The sequence below is a fragment of the Oncorhynchus gorbuscha genome, linkage group LG07 (genome assembly GCF_021184085.1).
Source record: "Oncorhynchus gorbuscha isolate QuinsamMale2020 ecotype Even-year linkage group LG07, OgorEven_v1.0, whole genome shotgun sequence".
Taxonomy (NCBI): Eukaryota; Metazoa; Chordata; class Actinopteri; order Salmoniformes; family Salmonidae; genus Oncorhynchus; species Oncorhynchus gorbuscha.
The window spans coordinates 37,252,628-37,273,430 of record NC_060179.1 but is presented as its reverse complement, the minus strand read 5'-3'; the positions used below and the strand labels follow the sequence as shown (position 1 = coordinate 37,273,430).

At 43.5% G+C, this 20,803-nt stretch overlaps 1 protein-coding gene across 1 annotated transcript in view; it reads right to left on the bottom strand.

Moving 5' to 3' along the window:
- The window catches only part of LOC124039838 (cadherin-12-like), a 204,627-nt gene that overhangs the window by 44,116 nt on the left and 139,708 nt on the right, over nucleotides 1-20,803 (bottom strand). The window contains exon 6 of the mRNA XM_046356286.1: nucleotides 16,979-17,166. Coding sequence (XP_046212242.1) covers nucleotides 16,979-17,166 — 188 coding nt within the window. The remainder of the gene's footprint in view (nucleotides 1-16,978; nucleotides 17,167-20,803) is intronic.

Sequence of the window (20,803 nt, the reverse complement as noted above, 5' to 3'; positions counted from 1 at the left end):
ACAGAAATCCTCTAGTCTGTAGAGGGGAATAACAAGAGAAGCGGCCACAGACTGCAGGTCGCTTCGGGTAGGCGCAGGCCGTAGTTGACAGAGACACCTGCTCACACGCAGCATCTGATGAAGGCAAAAAACACGACAGGACAGGGCGAAACACAATCACAGCACGGTGAATACTAAACAAGGAACCGACAGGACAGGAACGGAACACAAAGGAATAAATAGGGACTCCAATCAGGGAAAGGATCGGGAACAGGTGTGGGAAGACTAAATGATGATTAGGGGAATAGGAACAGCTGGGAGCAGGAACGGAACGATAGAGAGAAGAGAGAGCGAGAGAGGGAGGGGAGAGAGAGGGATAGAAAGAGGGAAAGAACCTAATAAGACCAGCAGAGGGAAACGAATAGAATGGGGAGCACAGGGACAAGACATGATAATAAATGACAAACATGACAGTACCCCCCACTCACCGAGCGCCTCCTGGCGCACTCGAGGAGGAATCCTGGCGGCAACGGAGGAAATCATCGATGAGTGAACGGTCCAGCACGTCCCGAGACGGAACCCAACTCCTCTCCTCAGGACCGTAACCCTCCCAATCCACTAAGTATTGGTGACCCCGTCCCGAGAACGCATGTCCATGATCTTATGTACCTTGTAAATAGGTGCGCTCTCGACAAGGACGGGAGGGGGAGGGAAGACGAACGGGGGTGCGAAGAAAGGGCTTAACACAGGAGACATGGAAGACAGGATGGACGCGACGAAGATGTCGCGGAAGAAGCAGTCGCACAGCGACAGGATTGACGACCTGGGAGACACGGAACGGACCAATGAACCGCGGAGTCAACTTACGAGAAGCTGTCGTAAGAGGAAGGTTGCGAGTGGAAAGCCACACTCTCTGGCCGCAACAATACCTTGGACTCTTAATCCTGCGTTTATTGGCGGCTCTCACCGTCTGTGCCCTGTAACGGCAAAGTGCAGACCTCACCCTCCTCCAGGTGCGCTCACAACGTTGGACAAACGCTTGAGCGGAGGGAACGCTGGACTCGGCAAGCTGGGATGAGAACAGAGGAGGCTGGTAACCCAGACTACTCTGAAACGGAGATAACCCGGTAGCAGACGAAGGAAGCGAATTGTGAGCGTATTCTGCCCAGGGGAGCTGTTCTGCCCAAGACGCAGGGTTTCTGAAAGAAAGACTGCGTAGTATGCGACCAATCGTCTGATTGGCCCTCTCTGCTTGACCGTTAGACTGGGGATGAAACCCGAAGAGAGACTGACGGACGCACCAATCAAACGACAGAACTCCCTCCAAAACTGTGACGTGAATTGCGGGCCTCTGTCTGAAACGGCGTCTAACGGGAGGCCATGAATTCTGAATACATTCTCAATAATGATTTGTGCCGTCTCCTTAGCGGAAGGAAGTTTAGCGAGGGGAATGAAATGTGCCGCCAATGCCCCTTAGAGAACCTATCGACAACCGTAAGAATCACAGTCTTCCCCGCAGACAAAGGCAGACCGGTAATGAAGTCTAAGGCGATGTGAGACCATGGTCGAGAAGGAATGGGGAGCGGTCTGAGACGACCGGCAGGAGGAGAGTTACCCGACTTAGTCTGCGCGCAGTCCGAACAAGCAGCCACGAAACGGCGCGTGTCACGCTCCTGAGTCGGCCACCAAAAGCGCTGGCGAATAGACGCAAGAGTGCCTCGAACACCGGGATGACCAGCTAACTTGGCAGAGTGAGCCCACTGAAGAACAGCCAGACGAGTGGAAACAGGAACGAAAAGGAGGTTACTAGGACAAGCGCGCGGCGACGCAGTGTGCGTGAGTGCTTGCTTAACCTGTCTTTCAATTCCCCAGACTGTTAACCCGACAACACGCCCATAAGGAAGAATCCCCTCGGGATCAGTAGAAGCCACAGAAGAACTAAACAGACGGGATAAGGCATCAGGCTTGGTGTTCTTGCTACCCGGACGGTAAGAAATCACAAACTCGAAACGAGCGAAAAACAACGCCCAACGAGCTTGACGGGCATTAAGTCGTTTGGCAGAACGGATGTACTCAAGGTTCTTATGGTCTGTCCAAACGACAAAAGGAACGGTCGCCCCCTCCAACCACTGTCGCCATTCGCCTAGGGCTAAGCGGATGGCGAGCAGTTCACGGTTACCCACATCATAGTTGCGCTCAGATGGCGACAGGCGATGAGAAAAATAAGCGCAAGGATGAACCTTATCGTCAGACTGGAAGCTGGGATAGAATGGCTCCCACGCCTACCTCTGAAGCGTCAACCTCGACAATGAATTGTCTAGTGACGTCAGGAGTAACGAGGATAGGAGCGGACGTAAAACGTTCTTTTAGAAGATCAAAAGCTCCCTGGGCGGAACCGGACCACTTAAAACACGTCTTGACAGAAGTAAGAGCTGTGAGAGGGGCAGCAACTTGACCGAAATTACGAATGAAACGCCGATAGAAATTAGCGAAACCTAAAAAGCGCTGCAACTCGACACGTGACCTTGGAACGGGCCAATCACTGACAGCTTGGACCTTAGCGGAATCCATCTGAATGCCTTCAGCGGAAATAACGGAACCGAGAAAAGTAACGGAGGAGACATGAAAAGAGCACTTCTCAGCCTTAACGTAGAGACAATTCTCTAAAAGGCGCTGTAGAACACGTCGAACGTGCTGAACATGAATCTCGAGTGACGGAGAAAAAATCAGGATATCGTCAAGATAGACAAAAACAAAGATGTTCAGCATGTCTCTCAGAACATCATTAACTAATGCCTGAAAAACAGCTGGCGCATTGGCGAGACCGAACGGCAGAACCCGGTACTCAAAATGCCCTAACGGAGTGTTAAACGCCGTTTTCCACTCGTCCCCCTCTCTGATGCGCACGAGATGGTAAGCGTTACGAAGGTCCAACTTAGTAAAGCACCTGGCTCCCTGCAGAATCTCGAAGGCTGATGACATAAGGGGAAGCGGATAACGATTCTTAACCGTTATGTCATTCAGCCCTCGATAATCCACGCAGGGGCGCAGAGTACCGTCCTTCTTCTTAACAAAAAAGAACCCCGCCCCGGCCGGAGAAGAAGAAGGCACTATGGTACCGGCGTCAAGAGACACAGACAAATAATCCTCGAGAGCCTTACGTTCGGGAGCCGACAGAGAGTATAGTCTACCTCGAGGAGGAGTGGTCCCCGGAAGGAGATCAATACTACAATCATATGACCGGTGAGGAGGAAGGGAGTTGGCTCGGGACCGACTGAAGACCGTGCGCAGATCATGATATTCCTCCGGCACTCCTGTCAAATCGCCAGGTTCCTCCTGAGAAGTAGGGACAGAAGAAAGGGGAGGGATGGCAGACATTAAACACTTCACATGACAAGAAACGTTCCAGGATAGGATAGAATTACTAGACCAATTAATAGAAGGATTATGACATACTAGCCAGGGATGACCCAAAACAACAGGTGTAAACGGTGAACGGAAAATCAAAAAAGAAATAGTCTCACTGTGGTTACCAGATACTGTGAGAGTTAAAGGTAGTGTCTCAAATTTGATACTGGGAAGATGACTACCATCTAAGGCAAACATGGGCGTAGGCTTGTCTAACGGTCTGAAAGGAATGTTATGTTTCCGAACCCATGCTTCGTCCATGAAACAACCCTCAGCCCCAGAGTCAATCAAGGCACTGCATGTAGCACCCGAACCGGTCCAGCGTAGATGGACCGACATAGTAGTACAAGATCTAGATGAAGAGACCTGAGTAGTAGCGCTCACCAGTAGCCCTCCGCTTACTGATGGGCTCTGGCCTCTTACTGGACATGAATTAACAAAATGTCCAGCAACTCCGCAATAGAGGCACAGGCGGTTGGTGATCCTCCGTTCCCTCTCCTTAGTCGAGATGCGAATCCCTCCCAGCTGCATGGGCTCAGTCTCAAAGCCAGAGGAGGGAGATGGTTGCGATGCGGAGCAGGGAAACACCGTTGATGCGAGCTCTCTTCCACGAGCCCGGTGACGAAGATCTACCCGTCGTTCTATGCGGATGGCGAGAGCAATCAAAGAGTCCACATCTGAAGGAACCTCCCGGGAGAGAATCTCATCCTTAACCACTGCGTGGAGTCCCTCCAGAAAACGAGCGAGCAGCGCCGGCTCGTTCCACTCACTAGAGGCAGCAAGAGTGCGAAACTCAATAGAATAATCCGTTATGGACCGTTCACCTTGGCATAAGGAAGCCAGGGCCCTAGAAGCCTCCCTACCAAAAACTGAACGGTCAAAAACCCGAATCATCTCCTCTTTAAAGTTCTGGAACTTGTTAGAGCAATCAGCCCTTGCCTCCCAGATAGCTGTGCCCCATTCTCGAGCCCGGCCAGTAAGGAGTGAAATGACGTAAGCAACCCGAGCTCTCTCTCTAGAGTATGTGTTGGGTTGGAGAGAGAACACAATCTCACACTGCGTGAGAAAGGAGCGGCACTCAGTGGGCTGCCCGGAGTAGCAAGGTGGGTTATTAACCCTAGGTTCTGGAGGCTCGGCAGGCCAGGAAGTAACAGGTGGCACGAGACGTAGACTCTGGAACTGTCCAGAGAGGTCGGAAACCTGAGCGGCCAGGTTCTCCACGGCATGGCGAGCAGCAGACAATTCCTGCTCGTGTCTGCCGAGCATGGCTCCTTGGATCTTGACGGCAGTGTAACGAGCGTCTGAAGTCGCTGGGTCCATTCCTTGGTCGGTTCCTTCTGTCATGCAGGTGATAGAGGACCCAAAAGCGACTTAACAGAAACAGAGTTTATTCAAGTCCAAACAGGGAATAACAGAAATCCTCTAGTCTGTAGAGGGGAATAACAAGAGAAGCGGCCACAGACTGCAGGTCGCTTCGGGTAGGCGCAGGCCGTAGTTGACAGAGACACCTGCTCACACGCAGCATCTGATGAAGGCAAAAAACACGACAGGACAGGGCGAAACACAATCACAGCACGGTGAATACTAAACAAGGAACCGACAGGACAGGAACGGAACACAAAGGAATAAATAGGGACTCCAATCAGGGGAAAGGATCGGGAACAGGTGTGGGAAGACTAAATGATGATTAGGGGAATAGGAACAGCTGGGAGCAGGAACGGAACGATAGAGAGAAGAGAGAGCGAGAGAGGGAGGGGGAGAGAGAGGGATAGAAAGAGGGAAAGAACCTAATAAGACCAGCAGAGGGAAACGAATAGAATGGGGAGCACAGGGACAAGACATGATAATAAATGACAAACATGACAGTATTTAGAATCCAAAGCACTCTTAAGCAGTATGGCTACCTCAGTATTCTACAGCAATACACCATCCCATCTGGTTTGCACTTAGTGGGGCTATAATTTGTTTTTCAACAGGACAATGGCCCAACACACCTCCAGGCTGTGTAAGGGCTATTTCACCAAGAAGGAGGGTGATTGAGTGCTGCATTAGATGACCTGACCTCCACAATCACCCAACCTCAACCCAGTTGAGATGGTTTGGGATGAGTTGGACCGCAGCGTGAAGTAAAAGCAGCCAACAAGTGCTCAGCATATGTGGGAACTCCAACTCCTGTTGGAAAAGCATTCGAGGGTGAAGCTGGTTGAGAGAATATCAAGAGTGTGCAAAGCTATTATCAAGGCGAAGGGTGGCTACTTTGAAGAATCTAAAATCCAAACTTTTGACTAGTACTGAAAATATAAAAAAGTATATGATGAAACATTTTATTTGGACTTACTGTTATTAGCCCGTAAAAACACGTTGAATAACAGATTCACTCCATGGAACAACAAATAGGCCCCCCTGAAAAAATCTAAAGTAGGGACTGGTGAACTTCACAAAATATATGGCATCTTCAGGAAGGAAAATTATGTGGATATATTGAAGTAAGTAACATATCAAGACATCAGTCATGAAGTTAAAGCTTGGTAGCAAATGGGTCTACCAAATGGACAATGACCCCAAGCCTACTTTCAAAGTTGTGGCAAAATGGCTTAAGGACAACAAGTTCAAGGTATTGGAGTGGCCATCACAAAGCCCTGACCTCAATCCTATAGAAAAGTTGTGGGCAGAACAGATAAAGCGTGTGCGAGCAAGGAGCTCTACAAACCTGACTCAGTTACACCAGCTCTGTCAGGAGGAATTATTGTTGTGGGAAGCTTGTGGAAAGCAACCTGAAATGTTTGACCCAAGTTAAACAATTTAAAGGCAATGCTACCATATACTAATTGAGTGTATGTAAACTTCTGACCCACTGGGATGTGATGAAAGAAATAAAAGCTGAAATAAATCACTCTACTATTATTCTGACATTTTACATTCTTAAAATAAAGTGGTGATCCTAACATACCTAAAACAGGGTTTTTTGGATTAAATGTCAGGAATTGTGAAAAACTGAGATTAAATGTATTTGGCTGAGGTGTATGTAAATTTCTGACTTCAACTTTATATACCTTCCCAAAATAAATGATCTAATGACTCTGCCTCCTGGAAAGATTGTATGCCCAATATATATAACATTCTATTGGTTGAAAGAATTTTGCATATTTATTTATATTAACAAATGTGAAGTTTTGAATCCGGTGTCGTTTTTGAGTGTCAATTCGTTACATTGAAAATCACTTCCCAACTATTTAGCAATTTATGTGGCACAGCTGTCAATTCTTTGGTCCTTAAATGAAACTGGTATATATTTTTATTTTTATTCTAAAGCAGGGCCGACAGACAAGTTCCTTACTTTTTCCCCCTTCCACTTGCCTCTTCCAGTTTTGTAGTAGTGCTGCATTTAGTTAGATGTTTTTGTGCAGAGCATTTCCCAATGTCTGTGTTAGCTGCATGTCTGACATAACTCCACCAGTCCTATTTATGATATCATTTACAAAGATTTTTACCCTTTTTTACATAACAAAACAAGTTTTTTTTAATCAATTAGTATAAATTAGTTTTACCATAATATTTGTTGTATTATGAGTTCTGTCTTTTCAGGTGGATTAAACTGAAATTGTAACCAACTTTCTCAGGCTTGTTTAAAAAGTAACAATATTTTTGAGATTCTTTCATTTTCAAATAACCAAAAGTGAGCAGTTGTAATCTGAATAAAGGGAAAAAGACCATCGCGAACATGGGGTGAGACATTCTTACTAATTTACTAGAGAACCATTTTGGATATAAGTATAACTGACTGATGCCTTTCGTGAGAGGTCTAATGCTTTAATATTTAATAATTTCTGCACTATGAATTCATATTTATTATATAAATAGGTCCTTTTAATTTTGTCTGGCTTGCCATTCCAAATAAAATTAAATATTTTTGTTCATATAATTTCAAAAAAAGACATATTTTACGAAACACCAAAACGTGTAATGACTTTTGGCAATTGTCATTAGCCCTACACTATAGCCTGCAATAATGCATCTTGCTCACAAATGTATATTTTTTGTAATGTTAAAAGTTGGGACACCTGAAAAGGGGCTGAAATACGAGACGCAAGCAAATACAGCTGTGTCTGTCCTGAGCTGATCGGCGTAGGAAACTGTGGGGACCCAGTTAAAACAATGTTGCAATTTCGCTAGCAGGCTGAACCCAGTCGATACAGAAAGTTTACTAGCAAAAGCTAAAGATAGACAGACAGAGAGAGGCAGGCAGGCGGAGTGGAGAAATTAATACAATGTGATTAAAAGAACCTGAACCAACTGTCACTGGTTTAATCCATGACAGAGAGTTGGTGGGAGTTCATTTTATCTGGAATAATATTTTATTTTCTTATTTAACGCTGTATCACTACAACAATGCATTTCATAAAAATTGGTTAAACTCGAGCTCCTGCATTTTTAAGGAAGCTCATGTCTCCTTTTAGGGAAATGGGTCACCCCCATAATTCACACACTGCTCTCACCTCCCTCTAGATCCATGTCCATGGTCCATTTTCAGCTTTCCACATTCCTGAAGTGTTTCATTATGATAGGAATTGGTATGCAAGTTATTGTACGGTATTCTAGGCTTGCATCCCAAATGGCACACTATTCCCTATATGGTGCATGCACTGTTTGGATCAGAGCTCCATGGACCCTTGCATAGGAGGGTGTCATTTGAGACACAAACCACAGAGAACGATCTCTCTTCTCAACAGGGGAATGTGTAAAGAGGCCAGACAGACAGACAGACTTCCTCTCATGTCAGTGTTACTGCTCTTCAACATCACAACAGAGCACGCTTTGAATTCTAGACTCGCTGGCCTAGCCCTTTGATATGTAAATGTGCACCTTCGTTGCACTGGCGGTGATACCGAATGAAGGAAACCCAAGGTTTTTCTATTGAACACTATTTATGATCCAAGGGGACTTTGTTAATTTTGAATTAATCAAGGCACCGTTGTCGTAATCATTTAGGTAAACAAGCTTTGAAGATATGTTTTTAGTCTATGATAAAAATATGAATTTATAACAGAGTACAAGTGACATTTGTCACACCAGCACTTAAGAAAACACCAGTACATACAGTATATTGTAAACTGTCAAATGAACTTTTTTAATCTGTATTTATGGCTTTGACTTTGGGGCTGCTTTTGGCTTCTCATTCTGATCTACCTCCCTGAGCGGGTGAACGTGCTTTATGGAGCCATTTCTCAGCCTAGCTACTCCCTGGTGCTTTATTTTGGAAGCAGAAGCAGGATGATACATTTTTAATAGGTTCTCCATTTGTTTGTTTTGAGTTCAATATTAAAATAACTGATCTTTCAACAACCCCCGTTTTTTCCCCCTCTGTCTGCCTTTCTTCCTCCCTCCATTTTCCTCCTTCCCTCCCTCCTCCTCCCCCCACCCCTCTAACCATCTTACAGTATGCTAACACCTTGAGGTAAATACAGTATAAACCCGTTTTCACAGAATAATTGTTGCATTATGACACTTTATCACAACACAGATCAATATCAACACACCTGTTTATGCTCGCTAAATGCAAGTATAACAACCAGACAAACAAACAACAAAACAAGCCGGAAGATGAAAGCAGGTATAAAATAGATCAATCCTCCCTGATAAATATTTCATTAGAGGCTGAGTCATGAATCCCATTTAGTATTATGTATGTGCAATGTCACTCATGAATCATTAACTTCCCTTGTCTTCACATGCAGGGCAGTCAACACATCACAACACACTTTTTAATTCCATTCATGTGCATTGCAGTGATTTTCATAAACAACAACAGAGGAATGCAAAGGAAGTAGGGTATTTTCTGACTGCAGATCAGTGAAGCCATTGTGTATAGTAAATGGCTCAGTGGTTGAGGGCCAGTCCAATAGCTCTGTTTGGAGCTACAGTATGGGGGTGATTTTCACAGGGTCATCTCAGCCATTGATTGACTGACAGCTCGATTAAGTTCTACCCATCATGGGGATGTCCAACTAGCATTAGGCCTCCATCTCCCCCCATGACATCACCGGTCAATTGAGCATGGAACACAATGAGGGGACCATCAGCATCATCTACGTCCCGGGAGAGTGCCGCATTGAATTTGGTGGCCTTACTGCGGAGATAGAGAAGAGGATGCTCACTTTATTGTCCTCCATCAGTCACACTGTTCAGTGTCCTTGGCTCTCTCACTGCTCTGCCCCCCACACCGCTCTCTCACAGTGATTTGGTGTCGGTCTGAGACTGACTCCCTTTATAGTACACTACTATTGACCACGACCCATAGGTCTCTGGTCAAAAGTAGTGCGTTGTATCAGGAATAGTGTGCCATTTGGGAAGCCGCCAAGCCAGCTAGTAGCCTAACAGAAGTTCTGCCTATCTTTCCACACTGCAGCGAGCTGAGGCTATAGTAGTGGAGTGACTTCTCACACTACATACCTGGCACTCTAATAGGACAGGGTTTAGCCCCGAGATGAGCCCTGGCACACAGCTCTAATCTATTACACCCCCACATCCACACGCCTCCAGGCCACCAGAGAGAAACCTCAATTCCATACTGAGTGGCTCTTAGCCCTCTTTATTTACCTTTTTCAATCTCTTTCTCTTCCTCTCTCTTCTTTCATAGTATTATTTCTATATACCCCTCTCTCTCTCTCTATTTGACTTTCTTTTCCCTCTTTGATACAAAAAACTGAAACGCCACACACACACACGTGTACACACACACACACACACACACTTTCAAAGCGTGAATAAGGTGTTGTTCTGCGTTGGGCCACCTGTTAATCCTGCTGATCTGTGGCATCTTCTTTGCCTTCCTCCATGGGTGCCTTGCACACCAGGGCCCAAAATAACTCCACTAACCTCCTGGTATAATATCCAGCTCAAACCACAGATGTTTGTTGTAAGACTGTTCTCTCCATTTCAGCACGGTATGTGCTCTATCTGATAGCGTTACACTGTATCCAGACAGGAAGACTGCATTCAAATGAACAGAATAAATGCAAATGAGATTTTCTTAACTTTGGGGTTTAGTTCGCTTTGTACTTTCAAAGGACTTTAATCTTTATTGAATAAATATTGAAAAGCTCACTGGAAACCATTGATTCTTAAGTGCCCAATGGGTGGCACTGTGTCCACTTGTATCTAATACTTCCACTTACTTCAGCTTTTGTTTGACAAGCAGAAATCCAGGCTCAAACTTTTCACTACTCCACTGAAGACGTTGCAGCTGTCTTTGCACTTAGCTCTCCTCAAACATCATCTGACCATTACCTTTTTCAGAGTCCAGTAATAACTCATCAGGACCAAAGGAGCGGTAATGGTTTAGAGGCTCTCCAATGATTTAATGTTCATACAGCCCACTAATGGCATTTGTGATAGAGAAATGAGACTGCTGACAGTGTCTGGCTTTGGCAAAATTAAGTGTTAAATTGATGACTACAGACCGGGTTGAAAAGGTCCACTAGACTAGCTGAACACTGACAATAGTTCTGACTTTGAAAAGTAAAATTGTTAGAGAGGCCAAGTTGGGGAGGAATTACAGTTTGTCCTTCAATACTGCTGTATGACGGTTCATTTTGCTTTTTGTTTTGCGATTGGAAATTGTGTTCCTTTTTTAAATTGCATTGTAGCTTAATGCATCTCTCTTTGGTGACGTAATGTTATTGTTACAGTGTACATTTGGAATATGTGATAATATTAAAGGAGATAAACTAGCACCTCACATTTATTTGTGACCATGGACCCTGTACCGTATTTATCTGCTCCAAATATAAATCATATACAGTGCCTTTTAAAAGTATTCATCCCCCTTGGCTTTTTTCCTATTTTTTTCCATTACAACCTGTAATTTAAATTGAATTTTATTTGGAGTTCACATAATGGACATACACAAAATAGTTCAAATTGGAGAAGTGAAATGAAAAGAATAACATGTTTTTTTTAAATGTGAACGTGGTGCGTGCATATGTATTCACCTCACCCCCTTTGCTATCAAACCCCGAAATAACATCTGGTGCAACCAATTACCTTCAGAAGTTACATCATTTGTGAAATAAAGTCCATCTGTGTGCAATCTAAGTCTCACATGATCTGTCACATGATCTCAGCATATATACACCTGTTTTGAAAGCACCCAGAGTCTGCAACAACACTAAGCAAGGGGCACCACCAAGCAAGCGGCACCATGAAGACCAAGGAGCTCTCCAAACAGGTCATGGACAAAGTTGTGGAGAAGTACAGATTAGGGTTGGGTTCTAAAAACTTTCAGAAACTTTGAACATCCAAAGGAGCACAAATAAATCCATGATTAAAAAAATTGAAAGAAAATGGCACCACAACAAACCTGCCAAGAGAGGGTCGCCCACCAAAACGTACAGACCGGGCAAGGAGGACATTAATCAGAGAGGCAACAAAGAGACCAAATATCTCTGATCTCTGAAGGAGCTGCAAAGCTCTGTCCATAGGACCACTTTAAGCCGTACACTCCATAGAGCTTGGCTTACGGAAGAGTGGCCAGAAAAAAGCCATTGCTTCAAGATAAAATGAGCAAACACATTTGGTGTTCGCCAAATTGTATGTGTCAGACTCCCCAAACATATGGAAGAAGGTATTCTGGTCAGATGAGACTAAAATTGAGCTTTTTGGCCATCAAGGAAACCGCTACGTCTGGCGCAAACCCAACACCTCCCATTACCCCGAGAACAGTATCTCCACAGTGAAGCATGGTGGTGGCAGCATCATGCTGTTGAGATGGTTTTCATCGGCAGAGACTGGAAAATTGGTCAGAATTTAAGGAACGATGGACGGCGCTAAATACATGGAAATTCTTGAGGGAAGCCAGTTTCAGTCTTCCAGAGATTTGAGACTGGTACGGAGGTTCACATTCCAGCAGGACATTGGCCATAAGCATAATGTTAAAGCAACACTCGAGTGGTTTAAGGGAAAACATTTAAATGTCTTGGAATGGCCTAGTCAAAGCCCAGACCTCAATCCAATTGAGAATCTATGGTATGACTTAAAGATTGTTGTACAACAGCGGAACCCATTCAACTTGAAGAAGCTGGAGAAGTTTTGCCTTGTAGAATGGGAAAAAAATCGCAGAGGCTAGATGGGCCAAGCTTATAGTGACATACCCCAAGAGACTTGCAGCTGTAATTCATGCAAAAGGTGGCTCTACAAAGTATTGACTTTGGGGGGGTGAATAGTTATGCACACTCAAGTTCAGTTTTTCTGTCTTATTTCTTATTTGTTTCACAATAAAAAATATTTTGAATTTTCAAAGTAGTAGGCGCGTTGTGTAAATCAAATAATCCAAACCACCCAAACATCTATTTTAATTCCAGGTTGTAAGGCAACAAAATAGGAAAAATGCCAATGGGGTGAATACTGTCGAAAGCCACTGTACAGTATATCCACATTTCTTTTAATTGAACTTTACTAGCTTGGTATTCGTCTCATCATGCTGTACTTCTGGTTGGCATGCGGGATAAAGTCTTTCTAAATGAGAGACAAAATGAATCCTGTACAGTATTTAAATGGATCCCCTGGACAGGAGCCAACAAGGGTTATGCCAAACATTTTGCCACTAAACAATATCATTACTTTAGGCTTAGTACATATCAGCAGCCCAGTCATTTTTTTAAAGGAATATTTTAGAGGAAGTGACTAAGCAGACAAATCCACCACAAACACATTTTTTCTGACTAAAAGCCTCTTACAAGCACAAGCCCCGGATCTACTGTATGGGCAATTAGTTATCTCCCTCTGTAGTTCATTCTCAGTTTGGGCAAGTGTGTAACTTTGTTTGTATGTGTGTGTGCGCGTGTGTCATTGCATGTGTGTGATTGTGCTCATGCATATTCAGGCAAGTGTGTGTGTCTCTCAGCATGTGAATGTGCATGCCTCCCTTGGTAGGACTGAGGATTCCTCTACAGTGACCTCTGTCTATTGTCTCTGGTAATGTTTTCTTCTGCAAAGGGGATGACTAACCCCCAATGTGTACGTCCCCACCCTCCAAGCCTTGCTCTGCATGTTTCTGTATGGGTAGACTAGGCACCAGATGATTATCCCCTGAAGCCATTACCATGCCTGATCCTCTTATCGGCAACAAACCTGAGTAGGGGTCTGCCAAACTGTGCAGAGCTGCTGCTGCTTCCCCCTGCCCTCTTCTCCTCTCACCACTGATGCTCAACGCAGGGGCGAGGAGAGAAGACAGAGATCAAGATAGAGGGATAGAGAGAAAGAGAGAGGGAGTAGATAGAGAGAAAGACAGAGAGAGAGAGCAAAGGAGAGAAAGGAAGAGATTCAAATAGGGGCCTGTTTGCACACACCACTCTAGAGACGGGCAGCAATCCATTCTAAGGCTGTCTGTAGGCGGCTCAGCATTCTGAGAACACGGTCGAGAACTCATAATGACTCCATCTCCAACCTCCTATCTTTCCCCTTTTCACACCCATCTACTCATACCCCACTGCGTCCTAGACATGGGTCGAAGAACATGTTTAGAAAACTACGCTGTGGGAGGGATCCAGTGTGAGTGGCTCAACGATCTTCCCCATGGACAAAGGCTTTGTGCAGTCACCTCCCAGTGAGGGGAATACATCACACTGTTCCATTGTTGTGATGGCACCATATCAAACACAGGAGGTAAAAAACAATAAAGGAGCGAAAGGATTGAAAGGCATCCCTGGCCCATCCATCTGCAGTATTTACAATGTAAACAAATACATGTCCTCATTTACATCATAATCATAATCTGGGCCTGTCTTCTTTTCTAATCCATTGTTCACAACTGGAGAAGGTCAGATTTGCTGATCTAAAGCTATGATCCACTCGGAAGCAGATCATATGTATAAACACACACGAACGTACATACATACAAGCACACAAGCATAAGCGCAGCCAAGCACACATGGCACAGAATCCAAATATGTATTCTCTACAACCATATTGTCCTGCATAGTTCTAAGGATAAACGGAGTATATTCATATACATTTGTATATGTGGGAGGATGGACGTTTTTTTTTTTTCAACCAGAGAAGCAATTGAAGAGTGTGTAATTCCCCAAAGTATCATGTTCAGTCACTTTTTCATACATCCCCTGAAAGGCACAGAAACAGAACAGAGGAACCAATTAATGATACCATTTTGTCATGTCTGCACCGGTTTAGCTACTTTTATGCTTTTGAACTTGATTCAAAAATATGTATTTTCCACACTAATAGGTTTTGAACACAACTTTTTTGATATTTTGTCCTTCAAACTATTGGCCTCAAAAGGTGCATTTTCACATTTATACATAAACAACCACTATTGTGCTACAAGGGAAATGCCTCTGAAATACTACAACAGGAGAGCTTCTGTGAAAATGCACAGTGCTCACATAAGAGCTTTGCCTGAAAATGGAGCAACTGCACATGTTAGTTCTTGAAAGCACCTGGTTGGGTGGCGTTGACGAATCTTGTTATATTTAACTCTGACACAAAGGTAGAAGATTTATGTAATTATTCTCTCTTTCGCTCATTCATGCATCATACATCTTTTTTAATCAAGGGAGGGAAACCATCTTTCCAGGAAAAACCTAAATAATCTATCTGAGCCATTAATATCCAACAGCCGCGACTATCTTGAAAAGTAATGGATGCATCCCTATGTGACACCCTACTCCCCATAGGGCTCTGCTTAAAAGTAGTGCGATGTGTACGGAATAGAGTGACATTTGGAACTCAGCCAATGTCTCCTTCTGACATTCATCTTTTTCTCCTTTGCATTTTGAAGATATCCTCAAACATGTCGACGTTGTATTATGCAAAGCGATCTTTTCTCTGGCAGTTTTACTCTGTTTCCCGTGTTATACCACTCACCGCGCTGCCAACAAATAGCATTTAAAATCACTACTGGGGTTTTAACTGCCTCAAACACCACCACCTAAAACTTGCCAGAGGGGAACTCAAGAGTACTGTGCGTAAGGGAATGGATGTGAGTCAGTGTGAGTTGGAAGTGGGAACATGTGCAGAAATTGATGGCTCTAAGCAAGTTCTTGTTTGTTTTGACGGGGGCTAATATAAGCCTAGTCAATATGTATAAAAGTAAAATTAGGTTCAGTATCCAAAAGGTATTTTCCTATTCTGGCAGGTCAACATGCCTTGAGCATATTTATCCATTTTGCAAAGTGACCATATGACATTTTGAATGAATCTTTCCATGGCAGGTTGAGTATATTTATAGCAGTGGCACTTAAGATTTAATCTCAGAGCAACTGTCCGTACAGTAATGAACAACACCAAAGCAATAAACTACCAGCAAATGCTATAAAAATTAATCTGTGAATCTGTTTCCCTAATGGCACCATATCCCCTATAGAATACATTATTTTTAATCAGGGCCCATAGGGCTCTGGTTAAAATGTTTGTAATATATAAGGATTAGGGTGCCATTTCAGACAGAACAGGCTACACATTAGTCTGTAAAACATATTTTTTTTAAAGCTAGTCATATAGGTTCCATTTACCAATACAGACTAATGGGCATATACGTTTTATATTTAATTCACAGCAACGACAAAACAACTTTACAATAATAGTACTATATGAACAGCCAAACACCTGGTACCATTTCTACAAAGCTTGAAATGACCAGTCAGCAGTATTGCTGACCTCATGAAAACATATGGGACCCTTAATCCATGATATTGTCCTTAACAATGTCCTAATAAAGGCATTATGTGGGTAGACTGTATAGCCAATCCCCTAGAGCAGGGCTCTACAACCCTCTTCCTGGAGATCTATCGTCCTGTAGATTTTCACTTTGACCCTTATCTAGCCCATTTGATTCTAATAATTAGCAGATTGATATGCTTAACCAGGTTAGTTACAACTGGGGTTGGAGCGAAAACCTATAGGATAGCTCTCCACGAACAGGGTTGGAGACACATGCCCTAGAGGACTGAATACTAAATAGCTTATGCAACTGAAGCAGTGGAGGCTGGTGAGGGGAGGACAGCTCATAATAATATCTGAAATGGAATGAATGGTACGATATCAATATGGACAATTGTCACGCCCTGACCTGAGTATTCTTTGTTTTCTTTATTGTTTGGTTAGGTCAGGGTGTGACATGGGTGATATGTGTTTTTTGAACTGTCTAGGATTTTATGTAGGTTTATGTTTTTTTTTTACCATCTAGGTGTTTATATATGTCTATGGTTGCCTAGATTGGTTCTCAATTAGAGGCAGGTGTTTATTGTTGTCTCTGATTGGGAACCATATTTAGGCAGCCATCTTCTTTGGGTATTTCGTGGGTTATTGTCTATGTCTAGTTGCCTGTGTCTGCACTTTTGTATGATAGCTTCACGGTCATTTTGTTATTTAGTATAGTTTGTTTAGTGTCTATCTTTATTAAAAGTATAATGTATTCACATCACGCTGCGCCTTGGTCTTCTCACTACGACGAACGTGACAACAATTGTGTGTATGACATTGTTGCAATCATTCCGTTCCAGCCATTACTACTGTGAGAACCCATACTCCAATATAAAGTGCATCCAGATACCACGTGACTGATGAAGACGCTTACCCTTTTGAGAATAATGATTCCTTCCTGATTGTGTTCACTGGTGAGGATGTCAAACATGTTGTCGCCGTCCCCCGGTACGACGTTGTACTCTACTTCTGCGTTCTTCCCGATGTCCAAGTCATGAGCTTTGATCCTTCCCACAGCAAAACCCACTGCAGAGGACTCAGGGACTCTCAGGTGAAAGAAACCTTACAGACAAAAACAAATAAATATATTAATCTAGTCTAGTTCATTTTCAACTTCTGGCATTGTATTGGGCTTTTCTTCAGTGTGTCCCGGAATGGTTTGGAAGTGAGCAACAGGGCAACTGCATATGCTAATTGGCATTGTCATTATTTGTGCAATACAGCAAGAGAGAGTGAGAGAAAGAGAGAGACAGAAAGATAGAGAGACAGATTAAGAGAAATTTAGAAAGAGAGGTACCGTAGATAGAGAGAGAAAGATAAAGAGAGAGAGAAGGAGAGAGAGAGAGAGAGAGAGAGAGAGAGAGAGAGAGAGAGAGAGAGAGAGAGAGAGATAAAGAGAGAGAGAGAGTAGAACGACTGAGACAGCAGCAGTATCAAATATAAAAACACACAAGTAGAAATAAGAACACGAGAAAGTAAGAAGCTATATACAGGGTAAGTTCCAACATCATATTCAGAATGTGCAGGGATACTAGAGTGAAAGAGGTAAATACAGTGCATTCAGGAAAATATTCAGATCCCTTGCAGTTCCTATAGCTTCCACTAGATGTCAACAGTCTTTAGACATTGTTTCAGGCTTGTATTCTGAAAAATGAAGAAAAATTTGACCTTTGTGTCGGGACTGGGGAAGCATGCAGTGCTGGTTTGCGCCCGTGACTGCGTGCACGCCCTTCAATCTTTTTCCTTTCTATTGAATACACTATTGTCCTGTTATTTAGACAAATGACAACCTGAGTATTAATAATAAACATTGTTTGACATGTTTCAACGAACTTTACCGGTACTATTAGGGTGTATTCGTCTGCATGTTTTTTGCCGCCTTTGAGCCAGTGGACTACTGAACAAAACGTGCCAACAAAACAGAGATTTTGGGATATAAAGAGGTACTTTTTCGAACAAAACAATCATTTATTATGTAGCTGGGACTCTTGTGACTTTAACGGTAAGTGATTAATTTGATCGCTTTTTCTGACTTACGTGACTCCTCTACTTGGTTGGAAAATGTTTGTATGCTTTTGTAAGCAAGCGCTGTCCTCAGATAATCGCATGGTATGGCTTTCACCGTAAAGCCTCCTTGAAATCTGACAGAGCGGCTGGATTAACAAGAAGTTCATCTTTAAGCCGATGTACAACACTTGTATTTTTATGAATGTTTATTTTTACTATTTCTCTATTTTGAATTTGGCGTTCTGCAATTTCACCGGAAGTTGTCGAGGTGGTTCGCTAGCGGAACGCTTGCACCAGAGAGGTTAAACCACTCAAGTTTTGCTTCAGCAGAATGCTTAGGGTCATTGTCCTGCTGGAAGTTGAACCTCCGTCCCAGTCTTTAATCTCTTGAAGACTGAAACAAGTTTCCTTCAAGAATTTCCATGTATTTAGTGTCATCCATCATTCCTTCAATTCTGACAAGTTTCCCAGTCCCTGTTGATGAAAAGCATCTCCACAGCACGATGCTGCCACCACCATGCTTCACTGTGGGGGATGCTGTTCTCGGGGTGATGAGGGGTGTTGGGTTTGCTCCAGACATAGCATTTTCCTTGATGGCCAAAAAGCTCAATTTTAGTCTCACCTGACCAGAGTACATTCTTCCATATGCATTTTGGCAAACACCAAACATGTTTGCTTATTTTTCTGGCCACTCTTCTGTAAAGCCCAGCTCTGTGGAGTGTGTGGCTTAATAAAGTGGACCTATGGAAATAACCTCAGTCTCTGCTATGGAGCTTTGTAGCTCTTTCAGGGTTATCTTTGGTCTCTTTGTTGCCTCTGATTAATGCCCTCCTTTCCTGGTCTGTGAGTTTTTAATGGGCGGCCCTCTCTTGGCAGGTTTGTTGTGGTTTCATATTCTTACATAAAAAAAAGGATTTGTGCTCCGTGGAATGTTCAATGTTTCTGATATTTATTTATAACCCAACCCTAATCTGTGCTTCACAACTTTGTCCCTGACCTGTTTGGAGAGCTCCTTGGTCTTCATGGTGCCGCTTGCATGATGGTGCCCCTTGTTTAGTGGTGTTACAGACTCTGGGGCCTTTCAGAACAGGGGTATATATACTGAAACCATTGACAGATCATGTGACACTTAGATTGCACACAGGTAGACTTTATTTAGACTTTAACTAATTATGTGACTTCTGAAGGTAATTGGTTGCACCAGATCTTATTTAGGAGCGTCAAAGCAAAGGGGGTGAATGCATATGCACACACCACTTTCCGTTTAATTTATTTATTTTTGGCATTGTATTGTTTTTGATTAGCAATTTACACACAATACCCCATAATTAACATTTAAGCAAAATCTGTTTATTTAGAAAGTATTCAGACCCTTTACTTAGTACTTTCTTGAAGAAGTTTTGGAAGGGATTATAGCCTTGAGTATTCTTGGGTAAGACGCTAAAAGCTTGGCACACCTGTATTTGGGGGATTTCTCCCATTATTATCTGCAGATCCTCTCATGCTCTGTCAGGTTGGATGGGGAGTGCTGTAGCTAATTTCAGGTCCTCTCCAAAGATGTTTGATCAGGTTCAAGTCTGGGCACTGGCTGGGAAGCTCAATAACATTCAGAGACTTGTCCCGAAGCTACTCCTGCATTGTCTTGGTCATGTTCATGTTCTTAGGGTTGTTGTCCTTTTGGAAGGTGAGCCTTCACCCCAGTCTGAGCGCTCTGGAGCAGGTCATCAAGGATTTCTCTATACTTAGCCCTGTTCATCTTTCCTTCGATCCTGACTAGTCTCCCAGTCCCTGCTGCTGAAAAACATCCCCACAGCATGATGCAGCACCCACCATGCTTCACCAAAGTGATTGTGCCAGGTTTCCCCAGTCCTTTAGATGAGATTCCCCCGAGCGGGCTGTCATATGCCTTTTAAAATCCAAGCAGACTTCCGTCTGGCTACTTTACCATGTATGCCTGATCAGTGGAATGCTGTAGAGATGGTTGTAATCTGAAAGGTTCTCCCATCTCCACAGAGGAACTCGGGAGCTCTGTCAGAGTGACCATGGGGTTCTTGGTCACCTCCCTGACGAAGGCCCTTCTCAATCGATGGCTCAGTTTAGCTCTGTGGCCTGCACTAGGAAGAGTCGTGATGGTTCCAAACTTCTTCCATTTAAGAATGATGGAGACCACCATGTTGTTGGGGACCTTCAATGCTGCAGAATTGTTTTGGCATCGTTCCCCAGATATGTGTATCGACACAATCCTGTCCCGGAGCTCTACGGATAATTCCTTCTACCTCATGGCCTTATATAGACAGATGCAGTTGAAGTCGGAAGTTTACATACACCTTAGCCAAATACATTTAAACTCAGTTTTTCACAATTCCTGACATTTAATCATAGTAACAATTCCCTGTCTTAGGTCAGTTAGGAAGACCACTTTATTTTAAGAATTGAAATGTCAGAATAATCGCAGAGAGAATGATTTATTTCAGCTTTCATTTCTTTCATCACATCCCAGTGGTTCAGACGTTTACATACACTCAATTAGTATATGGTAGCATTGCCTTTAAATTGTTTAACATGGATCAAACATTTCAGGTAGCCTTCCACAAGCTTCCCACAATAAGTTTGGTGAATTTTGGCACATTTACTCCTGACAGAGCTAGTGTAATGGAGTCAGGTTTGTAGGCCTCCTTGCTCGCCCACAAAT